The 26,965-nt window shown below is 41.3% G+C and overlaps 1 protein-coding gene across 3 annotated transcripts in view; it reads left to right on the forward strand.

Annotated features, from left to right (window-relative positions):
- Positions 1-26,965, forward strand: part of LOC140195422 (CKLF-like MARVEL transmembrane domain-containing protein 6) — a 69,994-nt gene that overhangs the window by 21,785 nt on the left and 21,244 nt on the right. For all 3 annotated transcript variants that reach the window (XM_072253695.1, XM_072253694.1, XM_072253696.1), the window contains exon 3: positions 17,692-17,868. In XM_072253695.1, the coding sequence (XP_072109796.1) occupies positions 17,692-17,868 (177 nt within the window). The remainder of the gene's footprint in view (positions 1-17,691; positions 17,869-26,965) is intronic.

Raw genomic sequence — 26,965 nt, forward strand, 5'->3', positions numbered from 1 at the left:
CAGCATTGCCAGACTTGGCTGCTGGAGCCCATCCACTTCAAGGTGCGACATGTTACTGTGCATTCAGAGATGATGTTCTCCACGCCACTGTTATAACACATGGTTACTTGAGTTACTGTCTCCTTCCTGTCAGCTTGAACAAGTCTGGCCATTTTCATCTAACCTCCTTCATTAACAAGGCATTTTTACACACAGAACTGCACTCACTGGATGCCTTTTTGTTTTTTGCACCATTTTCTAGAGACATGCATGAAAATCCAGGAGATCAGCAGTTTGAGATATTCGAGCCACCCCGTCTGGCACCAACAATCATTCCCATCTGGCACCAACAATCATCCCATGACCAAAGTCACTTAGATCACATTTCTTCCCTCTTCTGATGTTTGGTCTGAACTACAACTGAACCTCTTGACCATGTCTGCATAATTTTGTGTATTGAGGTACTGCAGTGTGATTGGCTGATTAACAAGCAGGTGTAGCAGTGGCCAGTGACTGCATATTGGTCCTCCAATGTGACTGTTATTTCTTGCCAGGGAAATTCAGGGATGCAAATTCAAATCCTTCAACAGCAGTTATAGAATTAAATTGTCACTCCCTATCCCATCACCAATTTTGAGATGAATATGAACTAACTTTGTAATGATATTGACAAAAAAAATACCAGATTATCTTGGGTGTTGTAGTTTTCTCCCACATCCTACAGATGTGCTGGTAAATAAATTGTCTACTGTAGGTTACACCTTGGTTCAGCTAAACTCAAAAAAAGTTTATGGGAATTTAGGAGAGGATAAGTTGCAGAAATATAGGGAAACAGGAGGGGGGTAGTTGTAAGAAATGGAACCGATGGGTCATCTTGTGTTGTGATAAGTGACATCATTTGCATGACTAAGGAAATCTAGTTTATTTTCACCTACCATCCTCCCTTGCATGTTTATCCCCCCGCCACCCTATTTTGAAGCATTGAAACTAACAATGGCTGAGAGTATATCCTGAGTGGGGAATATCATCAGCCGTCTCAAGTGGCTGACCAAGCAGCAGTCCTGGGTGACCCTGAAGAATGTATCTATAAACCGGATAAGAGCGAAGTCCTGCCATCACAATGACACCCTGCATCATGCTGTATTGCACGAAGGGTAAACTCCAAACAGACCTGGTATAGCTCAATATATATATATCTGGAACTACAACATCACGGCTTCGCATACCCCACATTATATCATTACAGTCAAGCCAGCGGATCAGGCAAAGGTCAGCTAAATAACGAATGGGTGGAGGTGGCTCCAAGTATGCCTTCAGCCACCACAATGGTGGAATCCAGTATGTTGCTGCAAGAAGTAAGACTGAGGCATTTCCCACCATCACTTAAACCAGCCATCTGGCAATTAAATTTCCTCCAAACGAGTTCAGGAAATGACACTGGATCAGTGCTGATAAGGAACCAGACAGCATCTTGGCAGTAGTACGAAGATCTTCTCTGTCAAAGTAGCCGTTCCTCCAACAGCTTCAGTAGAATTGCCGTATTGACGTCTACCCATCTATAATCCCAAATATATATATATTATTTCCCCTTGTTTTATCTGTGCACAAAAGAGAAGAGAAATGTGATCTATCCTTTAGTAAAAGGCCATGTCTGTCAAAGGGAAAACAATTGAATCATATTGTCTCCTAAAGCAAAAAAATGGTTGTGGATATTGGGCGTCGATCATCCCAGCTGCAGGAATTCCTCAACCAACTGGTGTTGGCCCAATTATCTCCATTGGCTTCACCTATGACTTCCCTTGCATTACAAGATCAAATAGGGATACATGCTGATGATTGCACGTTCTGTTTGGTTTGTTTGTGTTTCATTTATATCGAATGGTATAATGGGTTTGACCATATACTCTGGCCTAGCTGAGAGCAATGTACCAGCCATGGATTCCATGCTGTATAAATGAAAGAGATAGGGGAGAGGATGGCATGCAGCACAAATTGTAACGGATCAAAGAGAAGTTCTGCTAGCAGCACTCCAAGTAAAAATGCAGATTTGCTTGTGGCATTGTAATGAAATTGTATCAAAGATCCATTTTGTCAGCTTTGGCTCTTTGGGGAAAAAAAAATATAAATTTTACATGCACTTTCTATTTCCTCTGCCCTGCAATTTAATTTATTTAACCTCCAATGTTTAACAGATACTGTGAAATCAGCTTCATCTGCCTATCAGCTGTGCACTCCACATCTTGGATCACTCCAGGATCTAGCCATTTTCCTAAGAATATAAATTTTATAACACTTTTCTGTTTCTGCTGGCAATTCAGTGGTCCTGTAGACCCTTGTCTCATTCTCTCATTGCAGCATCTTGCCAGTGAAAACATATCTTATCTCAACTAGAGTATAATTAATTAATCTTTGATGCTGTTGCACTTGCACAACATGGTTGTGAAATAGATGGAAATGATACTGAAAGTTCTTAACTTTTGCATAGTGCCAGTAGTTCAATATTTGTTCACTCAAAAGTTACAGTTAGGTCAGGGTTGCCTCTGGCTCTAGTTACTCTGATTTGAATAAGATCATGATGTGATCAGAGTTGGTCAGATCACGACCAAGTGAAGAAAAGATCATTTGGGCTATCAAAATGTTATACGTGTGCATTTGTACTTGTTTAACTAGAGAGCAGCAGGATATAGATGTGGCTTTCTAGCTGTAGCTTATGGCGGAGGTGAAGTAATGAAGCAGTACATCATTTGTACAGGTATAGCATAATGGATTAAAAATATTAGACAATAAGACATGAGAGCAGAATTGGGCCATCTGGCACATCGAGTCTGTTCTGCCATTCAATCATGGCTGATCCGTTTTTCTTCTCCTCCTGAACCCCAGTTATTTGTTGTAAAGTCTTACACTTGTACAGCAACATGTTTAGGTTGAGTCTGTATTTTCTGCAGTTGAGAGTGAGCTGTGATCTCACCATTGGAATGTTTAGTATTTGTAAAGAATTTGGCATATTTGATGCTGAAAAACTGTTTACTTAGGTGAAGGATCTAGATTTGGGTGTTGGCAATGTTGGAGTAAATAATTCACCAATTAGTATGGAGATACAAAACAACCCTGTAGGGGCAGAATGGGCACTTTCCACAAATACTTGTGGACTAGTCTTAATGACCAAAATTGGCAGATTTTAGGATTGAAATGAATTTGAAAGATTCCAGAAACATGGAATTAAGTTACTATTGTAAATGTTCATCCATCCTCCTGTGGAGAAAATACTGACAATTATAATCAAATGTCACAAGCTGATTTAAATGAGATTAATTAAGGTAACAATAGCCGTTGAAAAAGTGTGTAAAAGTAGGGGATCTGGATAAGATTTTAGTCTGGAATAGATGTAGTAAAAGAAGGGAGTATTAAGAGTTTAGCAGTTTTAAGAGGATAAGTCTGCAGGTTGTTATGGGTTAGGAAAACTCTCAGACTGTGCGAACCAGGGGGAGAAATTGGAGGCTTGTCAATGTCTCCCTACAATATGTCTCACCATGAAACCAGTACCAGAGTCTTGGATAACCACCAACACTATTACCTTATTCTTTAAAAATGGGAAGAATGGGATAAAACAAATAATTGTTACTGTAATTAGATTAACTCTGAGCAGATTATTTGAATCACTTCTAAATTTTAATCTTAGTAGAACACAATCAGAATAGAGATATACAGCACAAAAATAGGCTTTTTGGCTAACCGAGTCCAACTAATCATTTTACACCCATTCACACCAATAGCACTTTAATCTCAGTTTATTCTCCCTATATTATGCCTGTATGCCTGATGGTGTAGTGTGTACTAGCAGTATGCCTGATATTGTAGTGTGTGAAGGAAGAAAAATGGGTGCAGTTACTGTTACAAGAGAAGGTGCTCAAAAAGCTGAAAGACCTGCAGGTACATAAGTCACCCGGACCAGAGGAACTGCACCCTAGGGCTTTGAAAGAGGTAGCGTTAGAGATTGTGGTGGCATTAGAAATGATCTTTCAAAGATCATTGGACTATGGCATGGTGCCAGAGGACTGGAAAATTGCAAATGTTATTCCACTCTTTAAGAAAGGAGGAAGGCAGCAGAAAGGAAATTATAGACCAGTTAGTCTGACCTCAGTGGTTGGGAAGATGTTGCATTCAGTTGTTAAGGATGAGGTTATGGAGTACTTGGTAACACAGGTCAAGATGGGACAGAGTTAGCATGGTATCCTGAAGGGAAGATCTTGCCCGATGAACCCGTTGGAATTCTTTGAGGAGATTACAACTAGGATAGATAAAGGGGAAGCAATGAATGTTGTATATTTGGACTTTCAGAAGGCCTTGACAAGGTGCCACACATGAGGCTGCTTACCAAGTTAAGAGCCCATGGTATTACAAGAAAGTTACTGATATGATTAGAGTATTGGCTGATTGGTAGGAGGCAGCGAGTGGGAATAAAAGGATCCTTTTCTGGTCGGCTGGCAGTGACTAGTGGTGTTGGTGTTGGGACCACTTCTTTTTATGCTGTATATAAGTGGTTTAGATGATGGAATAGATGGCTTTGTTGCCCAGTTTGCAGATGATTAGTGGAGGGGCAGGTAGTGTTGAGGAAACGGGTAGGGTGCAGAAGGAATTAGGCAGATTAGGAAAATGGGCAAGAAAGTGGATGAAATAAAATGTTAGAGAATGCATGGTCATGCACTTTGGTAGTAGAAATAAATTTGTGGCCTATTTTCTAAATGGAGAGAAAATCCAGGAATCTGAGATACAGATGCAGAACAGCCTGAAGTTTAATTTGCAGGTTGAGTCGGTGGTGAGGAAGGCAAATGCCATGTTAGCGTTCATTTTAAGAGGTCTAGAATACAAGAGTAAGGACGTGATGCTGAGGCTTTATAAGGCACTGGTGAGTATTGTGAACAGTTTTGGACCCCTCATCTTAGAAGAGATGTGCTGGCATTGGAGAGGGTCCAGAGGAGGTTCACAAGGATGATTCCAGGAATGAAAGGGTTATCATACAAGGGACATTGATGACTCTCGGTCTGTACTCACTGGAATTCAGAAGGATGGGGGGGGGGCGGGGGAATCTCATTGTAAGCTTTCAAATGTTGAAAGACCTAGACAGAGTAGATGTGGAAAAGATGCTTCTCATAGTGGGAGAGTCTAGGACAAGAGGACATAGCCTCAGGATAGACTGGTGCCCTATCGAAACAGATGTGGAGAAATTCTTTAGCAGAAGTGTGGTGAAGTTGTGGAACTTGTTGCCACATGCAGTTGTGGAGGTCAGGTCATTTGCTGTATTTAAGGCAGAGATTAATGGCATCAAAGGTTACGGGGAGAAGGCCAGAAACTGGAGTTGAGGAGGAGATTTTAAAAAAAGGATCAGCTACGATTGAATGGCGGAGCAGACTCGATGTGTCAGATGGCTTAATCCTGCTCCTATGTCTTATGGTCGTGTTGTCATCACCTCCCCTTAGATTCAGCCAGTAGAAGGAAAGTGGTTTCCCGTAACTTTCATTAACTTATTTGAAGAGGTAACTTAGATCATTTACAAATTCCCACATGGTACATTGGTCAAAAATATAAAATATGACAAATTAAAAGTTTAAAAGATTAAAAGTTGTAGAACTGTTACTACTGATTGCTCAGAGTTTTAGTGACTTGTGTTTAGTACTGATCTTTGGTGCCTCATATTTTCCCCATGTCTGTATGGGTTCACAACTGTACCCAACCAGACACTGCAGTCTCCATTTTATTACAACTACAGTCTATTATGTTTGCCAGCAGATACAATTCAAACTGTTTAGGGGCGAGTTTTAGAGTACTTTTCCTTCTGGGGAATTCTTTTCAGAATATTAAAAGATGATTGTAGGAAACCACAAGATGGGGACATTGTGTATTCGGCTTGGTAACTGGATGTAGTTTATTCTTGCTAAACATTTTGCATTGACTCAGTGACCTGTTATTGATCAAAGCACGAATTGAAACCAAGTGGGCAGCTTACAATTTTCTTGTTGCTTATTGGTTGGTGTGTTTTTTTTTAATATTCATAAGACATTTTTATCTGAGTCTAAAAGCTTTTGATGTTTATTACTCCTATGAAAAAATAAATTACCTTTTAGATGAGGAGTCTTCATCTAGTATTAAGAACATAGAGCATAGAAGAGTACAGCACAGGAACTGGATTAAATCTGATCTTTGAGCTTCTAACTTTCTATCTTCAAATTCCAGTTTTGAGAGAGAGTTGATAATTGGTTAAGTGCAGTGCTGTAAAAAAAGTACTACTTCTACTTATAACGATGCTTAGTGAGGCACAGGGAGATCTGTATTTACTGATAAGTACCTTTATTGTTCAAACTAACAAGTACGTGAATTCATATACTAGATACCTTGTGTGCACACCCACTAAGTATCCCTGACTCTCCTGAATAGTCAAAGAATAGCGAAGGTATTGCCCGGGCAAAGGAGTTTACGCTGGCCAGGCGTTCCTCGTTGTCCCAATTTACTCACCACGTGCTTCACACAGGGTTGCTTACGCTTGTATCTGCGATGGTTATTCTTTGAAGTTACCGCTATCAGCAGACACAAAGCATCCACTCTTACATCCATTCCTTATCAATTCAAATATTGCATTCCAGTGTCATTGGCCACAGGCCATGTGTCCGTCCTTTAACACCTTGTTATTGGCTCTGCTCCAAGCCAGCATCCATTTGTTATCCTCTTCCCATCAAGTGACAGTTGATAATTTATAGCTCTTTGTTCTCAATTAGCAATGAGCTCTAATCACTTCAGGCAGGCAACAACCCCAACATTCACAAACCTGCATGTCATAGCCAACCAAAGAACATCTCACAAATAACTTCTTATTTGGAAATGATCTCCAGTCTAACAGATTACCTGAAGAATCATTGTGTCTTCTTTAAAACATTGATCAAGCCCAGAAAACGGAGAATAGTGTCTTCACAAAATGGCAGCATCCATTCCCAAGCATGCGGCAAGAACAAAAACTGCTTCCACTGTCCTTGATTCATTTGAATTCACTGATTTGTAGATTGTCATTCTTTCTGGCCAACAACAGGTTCTAGTATATTTTGTATGTTACCCTATTGAGCTACCGTAGGTGATTTTGTTTTTTGATATTAGAGAGAGGCCGGTGTTTATTACCCTTCCCTATATTGCCTTGAGAAAGTGGTAGTGATGGTTCACATTCAACTATGGCAGTCTTTGGAGTGTTGAAGCTATTACGGTTTTAGACTTTGACTTAAAGTCGTGGAAGTAACAAATTCCATCTTGGACTGGATTCTTCAACTTGCAAGGGATCACTGAAGTGATGACTCTGCATTCTATTCCAATTAATTTTGTGTTCAGTATTAGAAATGTGGACATGTTTGTGTCAGCATTGGACATTGTTTATCTGTATAATACAGAAGTTGACTCAAACTATAATAGTTTCATTTTGGTAGAAGAGTTTCCTGAATATGTCAATGTCATTAGGTATGGTATTTCCCATCTGTTCCCTCTAGACGTTTACCATTAAATGAGGACATGACTCATTTAGTAAGTTGTTTATTCATGTCTTGAAACTTTTAGCTGTGGCTATGCTAGCTTTTGGAAGAGCAGTGTCTTCACTTTGTTTCTCTCTGATTTGTGTCATTCCTTCAAACGCATACACAATGCTGGGGGATCTCAGCAGGCCAGGCAACATCTATGGAAAAGAATAGAGTCGATGTTTTGGGCCAGGAACCTTCATCAGATCTGGAGAAAGAAAGATGAGAGGTCAGAGTAAGGCGGGGTGGGGGAAGAAATACAGGGTGATAGGTGATAGGTGAAACTGGGAGAGGGAAGAGGGAAAGAGCTGGGAAGTTGATTGGTGAAAGAGATAAAGGACTAGAGAAGGGGGAATGTGATAGGAGAGGACAGAAGGTCGCGGAAGAAAGTGAAGGGGAGAAGCACCAGATGGAGGTGATGTGCACATAAGGAGATAAGATGAGAGGGGGTAATGGGAATGGTGGAAGGGGGTGTGGGAGAGCAGTTCCTGGCAGTTCCCAGATGAACACACGCATGTAATCCTGCTTGTTATTCTACCGATGGAGGACTGGGGGGCAGACTAATAGATGTCAGTCCCCAACTGAGCATGGACACTGCGCTACACCACCTCCGGCGTCTTCTCTCCTGGACTGCAGCATGCTGCTTGAGGCCCAGTCCTCACTACTACCAAGACCACATAGCTCCCCCTCCACCTGTTGCACCAACAAAAAGGACAGGGAGCCAGCGGCATCTTACATTATCAGTGTTCAACAAGGTCTTGCGATCGCATGATAAAAAGTCTAAGACAATCACCCGCTGTTACGCAGCACGCCACCTTTGCACACGAACTCTTGACGCCAGCTCGTCTACTGATGAGCAGCTTGCTGATTGGGTGGACCTGCAGTAGCTGAAGGTCTTAAATTCCAGCATTGTCTTGCGATCACAAAAAAGATAAAATCACGATGAAGAGTCCTTGAAAGTGAGTGCATTGGTTATGGGAGCAGTTCAGTATTGGGGTGAGTGGAGTTATCGCTTGTAGTTCAAGATCCTGATGCTTGACGGTAATAACCGTTACTTAATTTAGTCAAGATCACCTATGTACATTGACAATATATGCCACTAATCCAAGATGTATGTTACATAGACATGAGATTTCACAGAAGGTGGAAATCTTGAGCAAAACTCATAAAGTGATGGAAGAACTCAGCATGGTAGGCAGCACTTATGGAGAGGATAAATAGTTATGAAGGTGATGATGCAGGATGTTCAGTGTTTAGTTCCCTCCATAGATGCTGTCTGACCTGCTGAGTTCCTCTGACATTTTGTGTATATTTAATAATAAGCACACATCTTTGAATCCTGTCTTATCACAGTCGGCTAGTAGTACAAACGAAATACTCTGTGGATATTCTTAGTCTTTGAGATTAAAACAGATTTGGAAAAGCTTGTAATGCGATGACTGAACCCGAAAGATGAGCTTGGGCTTCTTCTAGTAGACAATATTAACTATGGAAAAAAGTGCATGTTTGGTTATTTCAGTTCCAGTGTTTGATGTTCAGAGTAAATCTATGATCAAAGTTCATATATGTCACCATATACACCCTGAAATTCATTTTCTTGCAGGCATACTTAGTAAATCCAAGAGTCATGATGCCACACCAACTTGTGAATTCGATCAGTGTGCAAAAGATGACAAACTGCAAATACATAAATCCATAAATAAGCAATAAATATTGAGAACATGAGATGAAGAGTCCTTGATGGTGGATCCATAGTTTGTGGGATTGTTTCAATGATAGGACATGAAGTTCAGAATCAGGCTTTATATCACTGGCATATGTTCTGAAGTGTGTTAACTTTACGGCAGCAGTGCAATGAAATACATGATCATATAGAGGGGAGAAACTGAGTAGATAGATGTCTATTAATAAGTTAAAATAAGTAGTGCAAAAAAACAGAATTTATTTTAAAAAGTAGAGAGTTAATGTACATGGATTCAATGTCCATTTAGGAATCGGATGGAAAAGGGGAAGAAACTGTTCCTGAATCGCTGAGTGTGTGCCTTCAGGCTTCTGTATCTCCTTCCTGACAGTAACAATGAGAAGAGGGCATGTCCTGGGTGGTGGGGATCCTTAATGAAGGATGCCTTCTTCCTAAGGCCCCACTGCTTGAAGATGTCTTGTACACTACGGAGGCTAGTATCCCTGATAGAGCTGACTAACTTTACAAGTTTCTGCAACTTACTTCAATCTTGTACAGTAGCCCCCCACCCCCATACCAGACGGTGAAGCAGCCAATCAGAACGCTCTCTACGGTACATTTGTATAAGTTTCCAAGTGTTTTGGTTGACAAACCAATTTTCCACAAACTCCTAAAGAAATATAGTTGCTGTCTTGCCTACTTTATAGCTACATCAATAAGTTGCGTCCAGGTTAGGTACTCAGAGATATTGACAGCTGGGAATTTGAAATTGCTCACTTTCTCCACTTCTGATCCCTCTGAGGATTGGTTTGTGTTTCCCCATCTCACTGTTTCTGAAGTCCAGAATCGGCTCTTTGGCTTTGTTGATGATAGTGCAAGGTTGTCGCTGTGACTCCACTCAACAAACTGGTATATCTCACTCCTGTGTGCTTTTTTGTCACCATTTGAAATTCTGCCAACAGTGGTTGATTCATCAGCAAATTTAGAGATGGCATTTGAGATATGCCTAGCCACACAGTTATAGATTGATCACAAAAGAAATTACATTGTCACAGTAGCTTTACAAGTGCAGAGATATAAATATTAGAAGAGAAGTAGAAAGAATTTTTTAAAAGAAGTTGCCACAAACAGTCTCACAGGAGGGGGCCTACACATCCTCGGCTCTAGGTTGACTCATTATAGACTCTAATGGCCGAGGAGAGGATAACCTCGTAGTGCACTCTTTGGAGCAGCGCAGTTGTCTTGGTCTATTACTAAAAGTGGTCCTCTGGTCAGCTGAGGTGGCATGCAGAGAGTGAGAAACATTGTCCAGAATTGCCAGGATTTTCCATAGAGTCCTTTGTTCTACCACAACCGCCTGTGCGTCCAGTTTGACTCCTATAACAGCCAGCTTTTCTAATCCGTTTATTGAGCCTGTTGGCATCACGTGTGTTGGTGTCCACTCAAGTCTGTCATCCAGGTGCACCCCCAGGTACTCGTAGGTCCTCAATATCAATAGTAACAGGGAGCAGTGGAGGCTTAGTCTTCCTAAAGTCCATCACCATCTCCTTTGTCTTACTGATGTTGAGCTGCAGGTGATTCGGCTTGTACCATTTGACAGAGTCCTGCACCGGGGCCCCGTATTCATCCTCCCATCCTCCCTTTGCACACCCAGCTATGGCTGAGTCATCAGAGAAATTATGCAGATTACATGACTCCGTGTTGTACCTAAAGTCTGAAGTATACAGACGAAACAGGAAGAAGTCCATACAGTCCTCTGTGGGGACCCAGTGCTGCTTTATAGCCCTGTCTGACACACAGCTCTGAAGTCGCACAAACTGTAGTCTGCCACAGTTATGAGTGTAGAGCAAGTAGTGCAGTGGGCTAAGCATGCACCCTTGTGGTTAGCCAGTGTTGATTGTCAGCAAGGTGGAGATGTTATTTCCAATCTGCACAGATTATGGTTTTCCAGTTAGGAAGTTGAGGATCCAATTGCAGAGGAAGGTACAGAGGGCTAGGTTATGTAGCTTTTCCTATCAGGATTGTTGGGATGATGGTGTTAAATGCTGAGCAATAGTCAATAAACAGCATAATTACATGGGTATTTGCACTGTCCAGGCCGCACGGAGGGCCATTGAGATTGCATCTGCTGTAGACCTATTGTGGCGAAGGGAAAATTGTAGTGGGTGCAGGTCCTTCCTGAGATGGGTGTTGATTGTAGCTGTGACCAACCTCTTAAAGCATTTCTTCACTGTAGATGTGAGTACGACTGGATGATCATTAAGTCAGCTCAAGCTGCTCTTGAGAACTTGTTGCCCTTTTGAAGCAGGTACTTCCAACCATAACAATGAGAGATTGAAAATGTCTTTGAATGCCCTCACCGGTTACTTAGCACAGGTTTTCAGAGCCTTACCAGGTACTCCATTGGGTCCTGCCACCTTGCAAGGGTTCACCCTCTTTGAAAGACAGCCTGACATCGGCCTCCAAGGCAGATCACAGGGTCACTGGATGCTGCAGGGATCCTCTTAGCTGTGGTTTTATTCCCCCTTTCAAAGCGGGCATAAAACCCATTGCACTGGTCTGGTAGTGAAACATCGCTGCCATTCATGATGTTGGATTTTGCCTTATAGAAAGTAATGGCCTGCAAACCCTGCCAAAGTTGACGTGCATCCAGTGTCGCCTCTGACCTCGCTCGGAATTGTTTCTTGGCTCCTGAAGTAGCCCTCTGCAAGTCATACCTGGTTTTCTTATACAGACCTGGGCCGCCACAGATCTAGCCCTCAGACGAGTCCTTGAACACAGCCCAGACCACCAACTCAAAGCGATCCTGTAGCCGCTCCCCTGCCTCTCGTGATCACCTCTTTGTTTTGCTAATCTCTGGAGTTTTGCTGTTTAGCCTCTGCCTGTATGCAGATAGGAGGAGGACAGCCAAGTGATATGATTTACTGAAAAATGGTAGGCATTCCTTATCTTGGTATAACAGTGGTCTAGTGTGTTGGGACTACTGCTGGTGGTAATTGGGCATGGTTTTCTTCAAACAAGCCTGGCTGGAGCCCCCAACTATGATTTGAAATGTGTTGGGATGGACCGTTTCTTGTTTGGACACAGCGTCATGCAGTATCTCAAGTGCTTGATTATAATCCGCCACTTAGTGGTATGATGTATGAACTAATTGTGCACCAGTGTACTTATCTTGCCATTCCCACATAAGAAATTGATTTAAGGATGATTATGAGAGAGCCAGAGGGTGGTAGTTGATGACTAATTTGGGGGAAATATAAGATAAATTAAATTCTTTAACATAACTTCTACCATGCATTAGGTAACACTGCAGAAACAAAGCTTTGCCAATGCTGAAACAAGGGACTTTATTGAAAATGTTTTGCAAGTCACCGACCCAAACCATTTCCACTGTCATCTCAACCAACGCACATCAAAGTTGCTGGTGAACGCAGCAGGCCAGGCAGCATTTCTAGGAAGACGTACAGTCGACGTTTCGGGCCAAGACCCTTTGTCAGGACTAACTGAAAGAAGAGATAGTAAGGGATTTGAAAGTTGGAGGGGGAGGGGGAGATCCAAAATGATAGGAGAAGACAGGAGGGGGAGGGATGGAGCCAAGAGCTGGACAGGTGATTGGCAAAAGGGATATGAGAGGATCATGAGACAGGAGGTCCGGGGAGAAAGACGGGGGGGGGGGAACCCAGAGGATGGGCAAGGGATATAGTCAGAGGGACAGAGGGAGAAAAAGGGGAGTGAGAGAAAGAATGTATGTATAAAAATAAATAATGGATGGGGTACGAGGGGGAGGTGGGGCATTTATAAAAATAAGTAACGTCCACTGTCATCTGTTGTTTTTATTCCAAAGGCGTCACCAGCTGTGGTTGCATTTTTTTCCTGATAGATAACACATGATCCAGTCCACTACTTTCACTCAATTCTAGGTTCTTTCTGTATTGCCCCGGTTAAGTTTTCTACTGCTATGCTGTTTTCTGTAAAAGCAGTGTGCCATGCTGGAAAGTGTGTTTTGGCTTCGACTAAAATAAGGACACATTGTCCAACTTAACAATGTGAGTCAGCCAATCAGGATTGTGGGGAAGACAATCAGGATTGTCTGGTTTGGGTTCTTGGCGGGAGTTGAGAGGGGACCGGAGGGAAGATGGCCGAGGATGCTGTGGAAAGGAGTGTCCCTGTTGCACAAGGTGTTTCGTGTGGATGAATGGCTCCAAGGAGGAAGGGCCAATACTACAGAGAGAATGCCCATTTGTTTGAGATAGATTTCGAGCAAAGTTCGGAAGGTGGCGTGTGCTTAAACGTAGACCGTGGGTCCAGAGCATGAGTAAAAAGGCAACTTTAAGCTAAGCTCCTCCGATGTGTGCATTTAGCCAGGTTTAATTGTAATGGGTCCTTTTATTGTTCTCTGTTTTTTCTACTAGCTGTTCAATAAAGCTGAAATATATAAATATACTTCTTTATAATTTTATACAGCGTACAATTAGTTACTTCTCGCCCATAGACAATTGTGTATGGGCAGTGTTTACAGGCCATTTGCTCAAATCGAGGTTTCTTTCATCCAAGCATCACAATGTTCCTGGTTGGTTGAACCCCAGATGATACCGACCCTAGGCATGTATTGTTTATGAAAGGTGACCTTCTCACCATTGTCTCCCATGGTTGTCCATGGGGCTGGCAATGAGTCAAATTTCCATAACAAAGACTTGGTATATAGCCATGCTGTTCGCATACTGAATCAGCAACAGGTTCAGTTATGACTGGTGACAAAATCGTATAAAGCTGTTAAGTTGGTAAATCTTAAAACTTGCAGGAATTGTACTTTGTAAAATTTGGCACTATTTCAAGTTCAAGTTTATTGTCTGTACTGGGTTTGATTTTTTTTAAAAAAAAATGTTTTGAGCCTGCACTAGCAAAGATAATATGGGGTGTTTCCAATACATTGTGGTAACCAGATAGTTAAATTAATGAACCAGTAGTTCTGAGCCTTTGATCCATTGATAGGATTTGAATCCCACCATGGCATTTGAGAAAATTCAATTCATATAACTAAATAATTTAGATTTTATTGTAAAAGCTAATATTAGTAATAATAACCATGAGACTAGGACCAGAAAATTGTTGCAAAGATCAGTTGGGTTCACTGTTTTCCCTGGGGGGAAGAAATCTGCCGCCTTTTCTGGTCTTGTCTGTATGTGACTACATGTGGTTGTCTCTTAAATGTTTCTTCAGTTCAGAAGCTATTAAGAGAGTTATTAAATGGGGAAGTTGCCAGTAATTAACACTTCTTGTAAGTTGAATAAATGGGTATAATAACTAGTAAAATTACACATTTTAAGAATAAAGCAAATACATTATTAAGTCAGAAACAGCTAGGACTATATTACACAAATTTATGCTTGATATAAAAACTTTTTTCATTTATTCTCATTTTGAGCAGAGCCATAGAGGTGACTTTTGTAGTTAGGATTGCTCAATCCACTTAGATCTTTCTACTTTCAAATTGGGTTATAATCTCAAATCTTGGGGAACTATCATATTCACCATTGTCAGAAACCATGAATTAAAGATTATGTCAACAAATTGAATTTTCTGCAATGAATTAAAAGTCTGTGCACTAGGTGGTGCTACAGTATATGCCATGAAGTATTTGCTTTAAAAAAATACTGTAACGTGCACAAAATAACTTTGTAAATTTGTATATGGCCTGCCATTTGTGGGTCCTTACACTCAAAATTGCTTTGACATTAATGTTTTTATCGAAATTGTTGATTCACCTTTGCTGTGTTATTCCAGCTTTCAAAGTTTTCAATCAAATTTACAGCCTTGTCACAGCATTGAAGCTACATTAACCATATCAGAAATTACTTTTGCTGAGTGTTCCATCACCTTCTGTCTCTCTGGAGCCTTTAACGTGATTAACCACACGCACATTTTTTGTAGACTAACTCAATGCATTTATCTCACCTGCTTAACGGTGTGAGCATAACTAAAGCTTTTCATTTTATTTGCAAGTGATTAATTTCAAAATTTCCCACGATTCCAATCTTGCCCCTTTATCCAGATGGTCTGTGACTGTGAAAGCCAACATCCTAAAGTGTAATTGATGTGGTCTTCGTTAATGCCTTTGTCAAAGTCCATCATGGAGGGATGGTCCAAATGGTTTCAAGCCCAAAGGATGATTTACCACGATGACAGCTCCCCAGAAACAGTACCGTTCTGTTTTGCTTTTATGATTCCATACTCTGTCAAGTATTGGAGGTGTAAATAAAATGGTCCAGTTGGTGCTCTGTGGAAATGGTCAACTGGAATTTCCAGAGAATACACCCGCATCTTTTTCAAACTCAATGAGAAACATTCGCTCACTCAATCACTCAAAATGTTTGAAGTAATGGGTGAAGTGTTGAGGAATTAAGATCAGCTTTTGCAACATGTTGCCTTCCAAGTGAGTTGCTCTCCAATACTATTCCACTTTTATGGCATTTATCAAGTGCTGATCAACCCCAGAGACGATGGCAAGACTTCTCAAGCTGCACATTTTGTTCACTGCGTGTAAAAATGGAAGAAGCGCATGGGATTGGCAATTGCTCAAGCTGAGTGTTGAACTGGGCTACTGTACAATGGATAATGAGGATACTTGCAGACCCCAGGTTACAACTGGATTCCAGTGTGTAGCCAGAGATGTCATAGGTGCCACAGTGCTCACTTGGGATCAAGTGCTTTGCATTCATATGCATCTCATTTCCAAAGTTCCAAATGCCTATGGACAACTATTACAAATGAATAGCTGTGGCAAACCAGCAGGGCAGATTTGTCAGCTGCCGCAGGGCTGCAAGCATCTTCTGTTGAGTGGAAAGGAACAGGGCACTTCCACGCACTTCCTCTCTCCACCCCTCCACCTCCACTCAAGTCATGGGCTAGTGCCAAGCAGAGCTGAGCAGGTTCACTCATGTATAAAGTCATCAAGGCCAGCTGACAGCCGCTTGTCTCATGCCTGCTCGCTCTTCTGTCACATGTGTTTCTGTAATCCTCTCCCACACACTGCTGTTGTTCATTTCCAATTTATGTACAATTTGGGTTATAAACAGTTCTCGGGAATAGAGTCCTGTTGTAACCTAAGGAGCTACCTGTATCCTCATTCTCTATTGCTCAGTAGCCAGGTTTAATGCTCAGTTTGAGCAATGAATGAAAGCAGGCGTAATTCCAATTGTTTGCTGAGCAAAAGGATCACATTATTCTTTTTGGCTCTGAGTACCCTGCAACAGCTAAAATGTTGCTGGGGTGCAACCGGAGAATGAGGTTGGGCCTAGTCCTACCAGTTTGGATGGGAGGGTAGAGGAGAAGATGAGCCAGATGAGATGGTGGATGGCTTGGGGCAGCTGGATATACAGTTGGGAGAACCATCACCTTGGGAAAATACAACTACCAAGTTAGAAATGTGTGTAAGTGCTGGGGGGGGGGGGCGCGGTTGGGGTCAGACATTACTTACTGATTATCAGTGGGAAATACAAAAAAAATTCATACATGATGCTCAGGGAGGGTTTGTTCATCAGCAGTTACAGTGTGTGCACTGTGATGATTCTTCTGGGCCTCCTGTTTTGTGCATGTTCAAATCTCATAACAAAAAATATCACTGTCAGTAAATATTTAACTGCTGTGAGGAATTTTATCACCATTAATCTTCAGTATGTTTTTGCTATTTCTGTTGAATAATTGTGCACAGTAGAGTAGGAAAAATTCTTGAGCGTCTTTAGAAGTAATTGGATTGTGTGAAGGTTTGAGGAGGAAAAAATAAATCATCCTCTCATTTAAAACTGAAACATGACTGAGATGATTATTGGGAATATCTGGATCATTAGCATTGCTGGTTTACACATAGGCTTCGCACATCTCTTGTGTTCAAATATTGAAAGCAGAGGTTGATGGGTTCTTGATTAGTCAGGGTGTCAAAGGATGCAGGGAGAAGGCAGGAGAATGGGGTTGAGAGGGATAGTAAATCAGTTGTGTAGGAATGGCGGAGCAGACCCAATGAGCTGAGTGGACTATTTCTGCTTATGTTCTTATCAATCTAACTGATAATTGCCCAGGTAATAAATTATGTAAAATTTGGACAGTATCAACTTTGTTGTCTTTTTTTAAAAAAACACAAAGCTGGCTATCAAAGAAATGGAAAACTAACAACATTGCAACAAAGAGTTTTCTTGAGCTTGACAACTAAGTGCATTTTGGCACAGGAAAGAGGGTGATTTAATCTGCATGTGGCTATTATTAACTCTAATTGATGAAGATATTCCTAATAATGTCTAACAGAAACTAAACTGGATAAATGGATTTAAATCAGACAAATGGGATTAGTATAGATAGTTGTGATGGACTGAAAGGCCTGTTTTATGCTGTGTGAGTCTGACTTCATAATTCTGTGACTCTAATATTTGTATCACTGCAAGATTTGCAAGTAGTATATTTGAGTTTCTCTTCTGGTTTGTTCCTGAATAGGTCTTTTCATTTCTCGCCTTTGTTCTGGAAGAGGTGGTGGCAATCTGCAACATCTGTCATGCACTTTATTTCTTCGAGTTTGTCAGCTGCAGTGCCTTCTTCCTGACTTTGCTGCTGTTAATTATATTGGTCACTTCTCTGAAACGAAAGGTGGAAAGAATCGACTGGAAAAAAGTGGTAAGTACAATGATTTAAGAAGGTTTAGTTTAGCTTTGCATTTCATGGTAACGTTGATGGTTCTATTACTCTTGATATCTCAGATTCTGTTTTAAATGCCTCCCCAGGCTTAATCAAGTTAATGCTGATCACATTGCTTCTGTAAGAAAACTTTAGACCAGATCAAGAAATTCAGTTCAGTTCAAGAAACAGCAAAGAATCAGAATCAGGTTTATTATCACCGGCATGTGACGTGAAATTTATTAACTTGGCAGCAGCAGTTCAATGCAATACAGAATATAGAAAAAAAAAATAATAAATAAATAAATCAATTACACTATACATATATTGAATAGATTAAAAATCATGCAAAAAAAATAGAAATAATATATATTTAAAAAGTGAAGTAGTGTCCAAGGGTTCAATGTCCATTTAGGAATTGGATGGCAGAGGGGATGAAGCTGTTTCTGAATTGTTGAGTGTGTGCCTTCAGGCTTCTGTACCTCCTACCTAATGGTAACAGTGAGAAAAGGGCATGCCCTGGTGCTGGGGGTCCTTAATAATGGACGCTGCCTTTCTGAGACACTGTTCCCTGAAGATGTCCTGGGTACTTTGTAGGCTAGTACCCAAGGTAGAGCTGACTAGATTTACAACCCTCTGCAGCTAATCTTGGTCCTGTGCAGTAGCACCTCCCCCCCCCCCCCCCCCCCACCCACCCACCCATACCAGACAGTGATGCAGCCTGTCAGAATGCTCTCCATGGTACATCTATAGATGTTTTTGAGTGTATTTGTTGACATACCAAACCTCTTCAAACTCCTAATGAAGTATAGCCACTGCCTTGCCATCTTTAAAACTGCGTCGAGTGTAAGGGGTTTAAAAGGCTAAGGCTTCAGTAATATCCCAAGACATTTACACTGATAGTAGCCACTATCTATGCACTGTTTCAAGACAACCCCAACTCTAGATTCAAGCAGAGGTAGTTTAGATTATCTTTTGGAACCTATTGATTAGGAGCCGAACAAATACAGGCCAGTTACTGCTGCATCACTCTGCTCTTGAGCATCAGAGCGATGAAAGAGGATCAGTCTTATTCACTGGTAGCCTCCCGCCTATTCCACAGTTCGGTTCTACTGGAATCACCTGCTATAGGTTAATTCTTTATTTACCCTAAATGAAAGACAGAGAAAAAAGGCAGTTGCTTCTGGAGCTAAGATAGCAGTAACTGTCTTTGGATATCAAGCAGCATTGAGCACAGCTTAGTTCCAAAGAACCTTACTGTAAAATCCGTCATTGGTTCTACAAAGAAAGATAGTTGAGAATGGTGGAGATGAATCACCTCAGCAGAATGTTCACTGTTTTTCCCCCATAAACGGATTTGGTAGACCATGAGAGCCTTGATTTAATCCATTGGTTTTAGAAACACTTCAAACCACAATTCATAGGAGCAGAATTAGGCCTTTCAAGTTTGTCCCACCATTTGATCATGGCTGATTTATTTTCCCTCTCAACCTCATTCTCCGGGCTTCTCCCCATAACCTTTGACACCCTTACTAATCAACCTCCACTTTAAATATACCCAATGACTTGGCCTCCACAACTGAACATGTTCTTTCTACTTAGTTACATTATGAATTCCACTTAGTTCTCTCTAAAGCAAGGTTTCCTAACCTGTGGTTCCTATTGGTAATTGTCCATGGCATAAAAAAGGTTGGGAGCCTCTGCTCTAAAGCATGCTGCTTCCATTGTTTGCCATATGCACAGGCTTGCGTTACTGTTTCACTAGATTTTTAGATTTGATGCTGCTTTTGCATCCTTTTCTGCATTCTTCAATTGAATTTTTGAAGTAAAGAAAGAAGTCATGTTAGCCTTTTCCACGGATGCTGCCCGACCTGCTGAGTTCCTCCAGCGTGTTGCGAGTGTTGCCTTGACCCCAGCATCTGCAGATTATTTTGTGTTTACGAAGTCATGTTGAGTCTCTTAAAGAGCATTAAGGTGGATAAGTCCCCGGGACCTAATAGGATATACCGCAGGTTATCTAGAGAAGCAAGAGAAGGGTTTTCTGGGGCCTTCACCAATATCTCCATGTCCTCTCTAGCCACAGGTGAGGTTCAGCAGGACTGGCGAGTAGCAAATGTTTATTATTCAAGAAGGGAGTGATGGATCATCCAGGAAAGAATAGACCAGCGAGTGTCAGGTCAATGGTAGGGAAGTTACTAGAGAAAATTCTTAGTGGTGGGATTTATAAGCATTTGGTAGAGCCAGCGTGGCTTTGTGTGGGGTAAATCATGCCTTGCTATCTTAAGTTTTTTGACAAAGTGACAAGGGTGAGTGATGAAGGTAGATCTGCGGATGCTGTCTGTATGGATTTTAGTAAGGTGTTTGACAAGGTCCCTTATAGGACGCTTATGCAGAAGATTCATGGGATCCACGCTGAATTGGCCATTTGGATTCAGAACCGACTTACCCATAGTAGACAGGGGGTAGTGGTCAAAGCGATTTATTTTAGCTGGAAGTCTGTGATTAGTGGTCTTCAGCGGGAATCCTATACTGGGATTTCTGCTGTTTGTAATATATATAATGATATAAGATGAAAATGTAGATGGATGGGTTAGTACATTTGCAGATGATGCAAAGATTGGTGGTGGTGTGGTTAGCATAGAAGACTAGCAAAGAATATAATGGGGTATAAATCAGTTGCAGATATGGGCAGAAAAATGGCGGATGGAGTTTAACCCAGCCAAATGTGATGTGTTGCACCTTTGTAGGTCAAATGTGAAGAGACAAGACTCTTAACAGTGTTGATGAACAGAGGGATGTTGAAGTGCCACTTCATAACTTTGTAAAAGTGCCTACACAGGTTGATAGGCTGGTTAAGAAGCATATGGCATGCTTGCCTTTATTAATCAAGGTGTTGAGTTCAAAAGACTGGAAGTTATGCTGCAGCTTTATAAAACTCTAGTTAGGCTGCACCTGGAGTATAGCATACAGTTCTGGCTGTCCCTTTATAGGAAGGATGTTGAGGCTTTGGAGAGGGTGCAGAAGAAGTTTACCAAGATGTTGCCTGGATTATGTTTTATAACAAGAGATTGGACAAACATGGGTCGTTTCCTCTGGTGGGAGAGTCTTAAGACCAGAGGATATGGCCTCAGAATAGAGAGACGTCCTTTTAGAATGGAGATGAGGAGAAATTTCTTTAGGCAGAGAGTGGTGAATCTGTGGAATTCTTAGCCAAAGGCAGCTGGGAAGGCCAAATCTTTACTTGAGGCAGAGGTTGATAGATTTTTGATTGGTCAGGGATGAAGGGATATGAGGAGAAGGCAGGAGATTGGGGTAGAGAGGAAAATTGGACCAGCCATGATAAAATATCAGCAGACTCGATGGGTCAAATGGCCTGATTCTCCCCCTTTCCCATTTGGTTTTCTCTGGTGTGGCGGAAGCTGAGGGGAGATCTGATAGAGGTTTATAAGATTATGAGAGGCATAGATAGACTAGGCAGACAATATCTTTTTCCAAGGGTTGAAATGTCGAAATACAGAGGGCATGCATTTAAGCTGAGGGGGTAATTTCAAAGGAGATTTGAAGGGCAAGTGTTTTTTTTTTTCCAGAGTGGCGGATGTCTGAAATGTGCTGCCTGGAGTGGTGATAGAGGCAGAAACTTTGAGACTTTTAAGCGATAGGCATACAAATGAGAGAAAAATGGAAGGATGTGGATATTGTGTAGACAGAAGAGATTAGTTATCCATTTCATTACTCATTTAACATGTAAGCTGCTAGATTCATTTAGAAGCTTGCAAATGTAAGATAGTGGTGGAATTTGTGTTCTCTATCATATCAATCTTCTATAGCTGCATCTGAGTCATCAGTTTGGCATGGGCTGGGTCAAGCAGATTTTTTTTCCCTGGTCTTGAATCTCTTATCATGAGCTGCTTGCCTTATCTGACAGTTGAACACAATCATTATTAGTTGTTGATTGTCTTGCCAAATGAATTACAGACCCTTCCTTCCTATATGAAATATTTCACATAAATGGTGTTCACTGTGGATGAGCATGATTCATCATCTGAGGGCGAACAGTGAGTATTCCTCAGCAGAAAGTTCCCTTATGATCCTATGCTACGAGCATTCATGCAGTCCTCTCACCAGAAGCCCCAAATGCCACTGACTTTGTTGCTGTGCTTTCTCATTTTGGATCTGGCTTCCCAATGGAACAAGAAAAACCAAGGTTGGCAATTGGGTGTCTGGGGAGTGAGATGAATGGTACTATCTGGGAATGTGAACATAACACTGTGCTGTTTCCCATCTGTGTGGGACAGCTCTCCTAATGCTGGCATATCTCCATAAGTTCTTTATAGCAGCAGAAGAGCTCAGTGTCATCTCAGCTGCCATAAGTTGATGCTTGATCATATATCTGGTATTTTTTTTAAGTTCATGAAACAGGAGTTTGGTGTACCACTTCAAAGAACAGTTAAATACTGAGCAACACACACCAAAGTTGCTGGTGAACGCAGCAGGCCAGGCAGCATCTATAGGAAGAGGTACAGTTGACGTTTCAGGCCGAGACCCTTCGTCAGGGCTAACTGAGGGAAGAGTGAGTAAGGGATTTGAAAGTTGGAGGGGGAGGGGGAGATCCAAAATGATAGGAGAAGACAGGAGGGGGAGGGATGGAGCCAAGAGCTGGACAGGTGATAGGCAAAAGGGGATACGAGAGGATCATGGGACAGGAGGTCCGGGAAGAAAGAGAAGGGGGGGGGGTGGACCCAGAGGATGGGCAATGGGTATATTCAGAGGGACAGAGGGAGAAAAAGGAGAGTGAGAGAAAGAATGTGTGCATAAAAATGAGTAACAGATTGGGTACGAGGGGGAGGTGGGGCCTTAGCGGAAGTTAGAGAACACATTCTTTCTCTCACTCTCCTTTTTCTCCCTCTGTCCCTCTGAATATACCTCTTGCCCATCCTCTGGGTCCCCCCCCACTTGTCTTTCTTCCCGGACCTCCTGTCCCATGATCCTCTCGTATCCCCTTTTGCCTATCACCTGCCCAGCTTTTGGCTCTATCCCTCCCCCTCCTGTCTTCTCCTATCATTTTGGATCTCCTCCTCCCCCTCCCACTTTCAAATCCCTTACTCACTCTTCCTTCAGTTAGTCCTGACGAAGGGTCTCGGCCTGAAAGGTCGACTGCATCTCTTCCTACAGATGCTGCCTGGCCTGCTGCGTTCACCAGCAACTTTGATGTGTGTTGCTTGAATTTCCAGCATCTGCAGAATTCCTGTTGTTTGCAGTTAAATACTGAGGCTAGGTTAGATGAAGATGGGAGAATTTCCTCAAGGGGTTATATTGATCAAGGTCGAATTTTATGAGTCTGTGTGGGGGCTAACTGTTACTGGGTTACTGGTAAATGACTTATATTTTGTATTTATTTAATTACTAAATTTTAAGTTCTCCAGCTCCTTTGTTAGGACTTGAACTAATAACTGGATTATTATGCAGCCCTCTAGATTACTAGTTTAACCATAAAACCAGTATTGACAGCATATAGGTTGTTATTGTAGGCAAAATCCAATAACCATTTTACCATATTTGTTTGCATTAATGCTGTAACCATCAACTCTATTTCTCACAATTATTGATTAATATGCTTTTAAGTACTCAACTGCATGTGAACCAACCCACTATCAACTGGGAAGGGAATTCCACTGATCTGTGTTTTCAATCAAGGCTCATCAATTCTACAAACACGTGAAGATCTGCAGATGCCGGAAGTCCAAAGCAACACACGCAATGCTGGAGGAACTCAGCAGGCCACGCAGCATCTGTGGAAAAGAATAAACAGTTGTCGTTTCAGGCTGAGACCCTTCGGAGTCCTGTTGAAGGGTTTCGGTCTGAAAAGTCGACTGCTTGCTCTTTTCCATGGATGATGCCTGGCCTGCTGAGTTCCTTCAGTAATTTGTGTGTGTGCATTGTCAATTTTACAGTGTGGTTAAGCTTTGGGGCAGCCTTGATTGAAAACACAGGAGGTGGTCTTGGAGTGTTATCAGGAAATTTGTGTTACTTGCATTAAGTATATGTGAATAGAGACAGCAATAAATTTGATTTGATTTGTTAGCAATGTACCTCTCTGAGAAGAGAAGGATTGCTTGAGTATAGCAGTTTTCTTTTTAAATATCAACTTTTCACTTAGTGCTGTTGGAATGAGAAAGTTAGTCAAGAAAAATACCAGCATCGTTGGCAGCAAGTCTGTTTCTGAAGGTTTTCCATAAACTTACTGTGTGAGTCTGTGCCCATGGGAGGATTGCCTGCTGCTGTATATTATAAGTTATCTCCAAATATAGCAGAAACCTTGAAGCTGTTGTGTGTATAATTTTTTTTATATAAGTATGCTGAAATGAGGAAAAGGAAATGATACATCATTTCCTAATGAAATACAGCAGGAACTTGGAAGCAAAATTAAAAGCAAAATAGCACTTGAGTTTATTCCGAAACAACTTTTTTTTTAAGTGAATGTTTGTTTGGTTTGCAGTTTAATTTCACTGCTCTTGTATACCACATTAAAAGCAAGACGGGTATGTTCTTGTAGACTTGGGTTAATAATCGAATGGCTGAACATTAAGGATAGTTGAACGCCATCTGCAGAATTTAGCAGTAGTACAGAAAGCTGCTGTGTTATTTGGATGATACAAATCAAAAGTTGATAAAGAAGCTTTTCTTGCTCCACGCTTCTCAGCATTCCTTTCCAGATATGAAAATCAAGAGCAGAGTTCTCTGTAACCTGGAGAAAGATTTAGTCACTTAAATGTCAAAAAGGTTCTCTCTTAATAGAAAAAAAAGTGAACAACTCTCACTCAAGGCAGCACTATTTCATTTCACAAAATTTAAGTCTGTATTTGTCACCACTGTTAAATGTATTATATATCAGATATATATTACTCAATGAAATATTTTAAAAAGCCGAGTACATTCGTTATTTCTTATCATTGCTTCAAATTTCCGTGGTTTTGTCTCAGCCTAATACACCCAGTTTACCTGAAAATAGGTATATTGATCCTTTTGGAAAGAAACATGAAAAGGGTTTAGCTAAAAATCTGAAATAATGAACAGTTAAGTCTTTAAAAGAAATCCAGACCTCTCTGTGTACAAAGTATTTATTTCTTTCAACAAGAGTGCACAGCCTGACATATTTTGGATTGCAGCAACTGGCAGAGGGACAAATGCTTACCCACTAGCAGACAAGTGAGAATCAACATTAAAGTTCCTTTGCTCTTCTGTGCTGTGTGAAAAGATCTCGCATTGGGCAGAATTGCTCTAAGTCACCTGTGGGTCTCATTACATCAAATAAGTGGAAAAAATATTTTTTGATGAATCTCACTCCTTGTACAGGGTCACTTTGCTGTCTGGTAACAACTCCATCTGGCTCAGTTACAGTTATGTGGTCGCACTTGGTGTCCAAATCTCTCTGAAGAATAATCAGCAGAGCAAAGTGCCAGTGTGTTTTTATTGCTAAATGAGCTGCTACTATTGCTCAAATATAGAAAATTTAATATTTGTAGATGAACTAGGAAACTACCTTATTTTTAGCACCTTATGTTCAAAATCTTAAATCCTCTATTTTTGTCTCATTTGTCACCTTTCCCCCATTATAAATTCCTTCATCCCCATTTATAACGTAAACTTTTCACACACTAAATATATCGTCTGCCTCAAAAGCATCAATTACATTTGCAGTAAAGCCCAGTGAACTAAATGCAACCTTTTGGATAGAATTTCAGACGGTTACCGGATATAGCTACATTTGCAGTTGCTGTGCAGCTTTTAATCTAAATTTGGACAGATGTTGATTGATTTAATTCCAGTTTTATTTCTCCCAACTCCTCGGCAGATAAATCTTAATCTTAAACCAGTTTTACTTCCCTACCTTTATTTTATAATAATGTATCCAATAAAAAAAAATGTAAGGAAGTGCAGAAGAAGCTTGTAAAATGGAAATACCCTTGTATGCTTCAGGAATTGATACTTGCCTTCTGGTCCCACTTTCCAAGAAGTTTTGAATGTCTAAAACGGCTTTATCAATGTTCATAAATGTAGTCTCACACTTCTTAGATAGTTCATCCATGTGTTCAATGGATTTCAAAAACTAGATGCACTAATTAATCTGTCAGTTAACTTATCCAGTGTGTCAATGTTAAGCCCCTTTGAATTAGATTACTCAGTGGCCTTGTGCCCAAAGCACCAGGTATAGAATTTGTTGAAATTAGCTTCTCCAAGTCTGCTCCTAATCCCTGCCCTTGAAGATAATAGGTGCTCTCTTAGTGTGAGACCTACTGCCACAACAGGTCGACAGCAGATGTGCTTTTACTAGCTATTCGCTGTGCTCTACACCATCTGGACAAAAGGAACACATACATCGGGCCGCTGTCCACTGACTGCAGCTTGGTGTTCACACAGGCATCCATCCAAGTTCATCATCATGCTTCAAGACCTGAGCCACTGTTCATCCCTCTGAAACTAGATCCTCCACTTCCTCATTGGCAGACGTCAATGTGAGGTTTGGTTCCAACACCACCTCCTGGCTGACCATCAACGCAGGTGCTTAGTCCCCTGCCCAGATCCCTTTACGTATGTGACTGTGTTGCTAAGCACAGCTCCAATGCCGTGTGCTTATTTTCTGGCAACACCGCTGTTTCTGCACAAATCACAGGTTGGTGATGTGTCGGCATACAGGACTAAGAGAGGATACCTGGCTGAGTGATACCTCAACAACAACTTCTCATTCAGTGTCTGTAAAAAATAAATAAAAGGCTTGATAGTTGATTTTCAGGTAGGGAAAGGAGAGCGAACATGCCTCAATGTACATGGGTGTATAGGTGATGATGAGGATCAGCAGCTTTTCATATTAACAGATTGGATGACTTATGAGCACAGCAGATGAATGCAAAAACAAGGAAGGAATACCAGGATCTTTACTTAGAAGATTAAGGAGGTTGCTCTCTCACCGAACACTTGTACCGGGGTACTGTTCAAAGTATTCTGATTGGTTGCATCATGGTTTGGCTGCGCAGTTCAAAGACACAAAACATTAGAAGCTGCAGAGAGTAGCGCAGTGGTCCCCAACCGCTGGGCCACA

This window comes from Mobula birostris, chromosome 3, assembly GCF_030028105.1.
Source record: "Mobula birostris isolate sMobBir1 chromosome 3, sMobBir1.hap1, whole genome shotgun sequence".
In the NCBI taxonomy this organism is placed as follows: Eukaryota; Metazoa; Chordata; class Chondrichthyes; order Myliobatiformes; family Myliobatidae; genus Mobula; species Mobula birostris.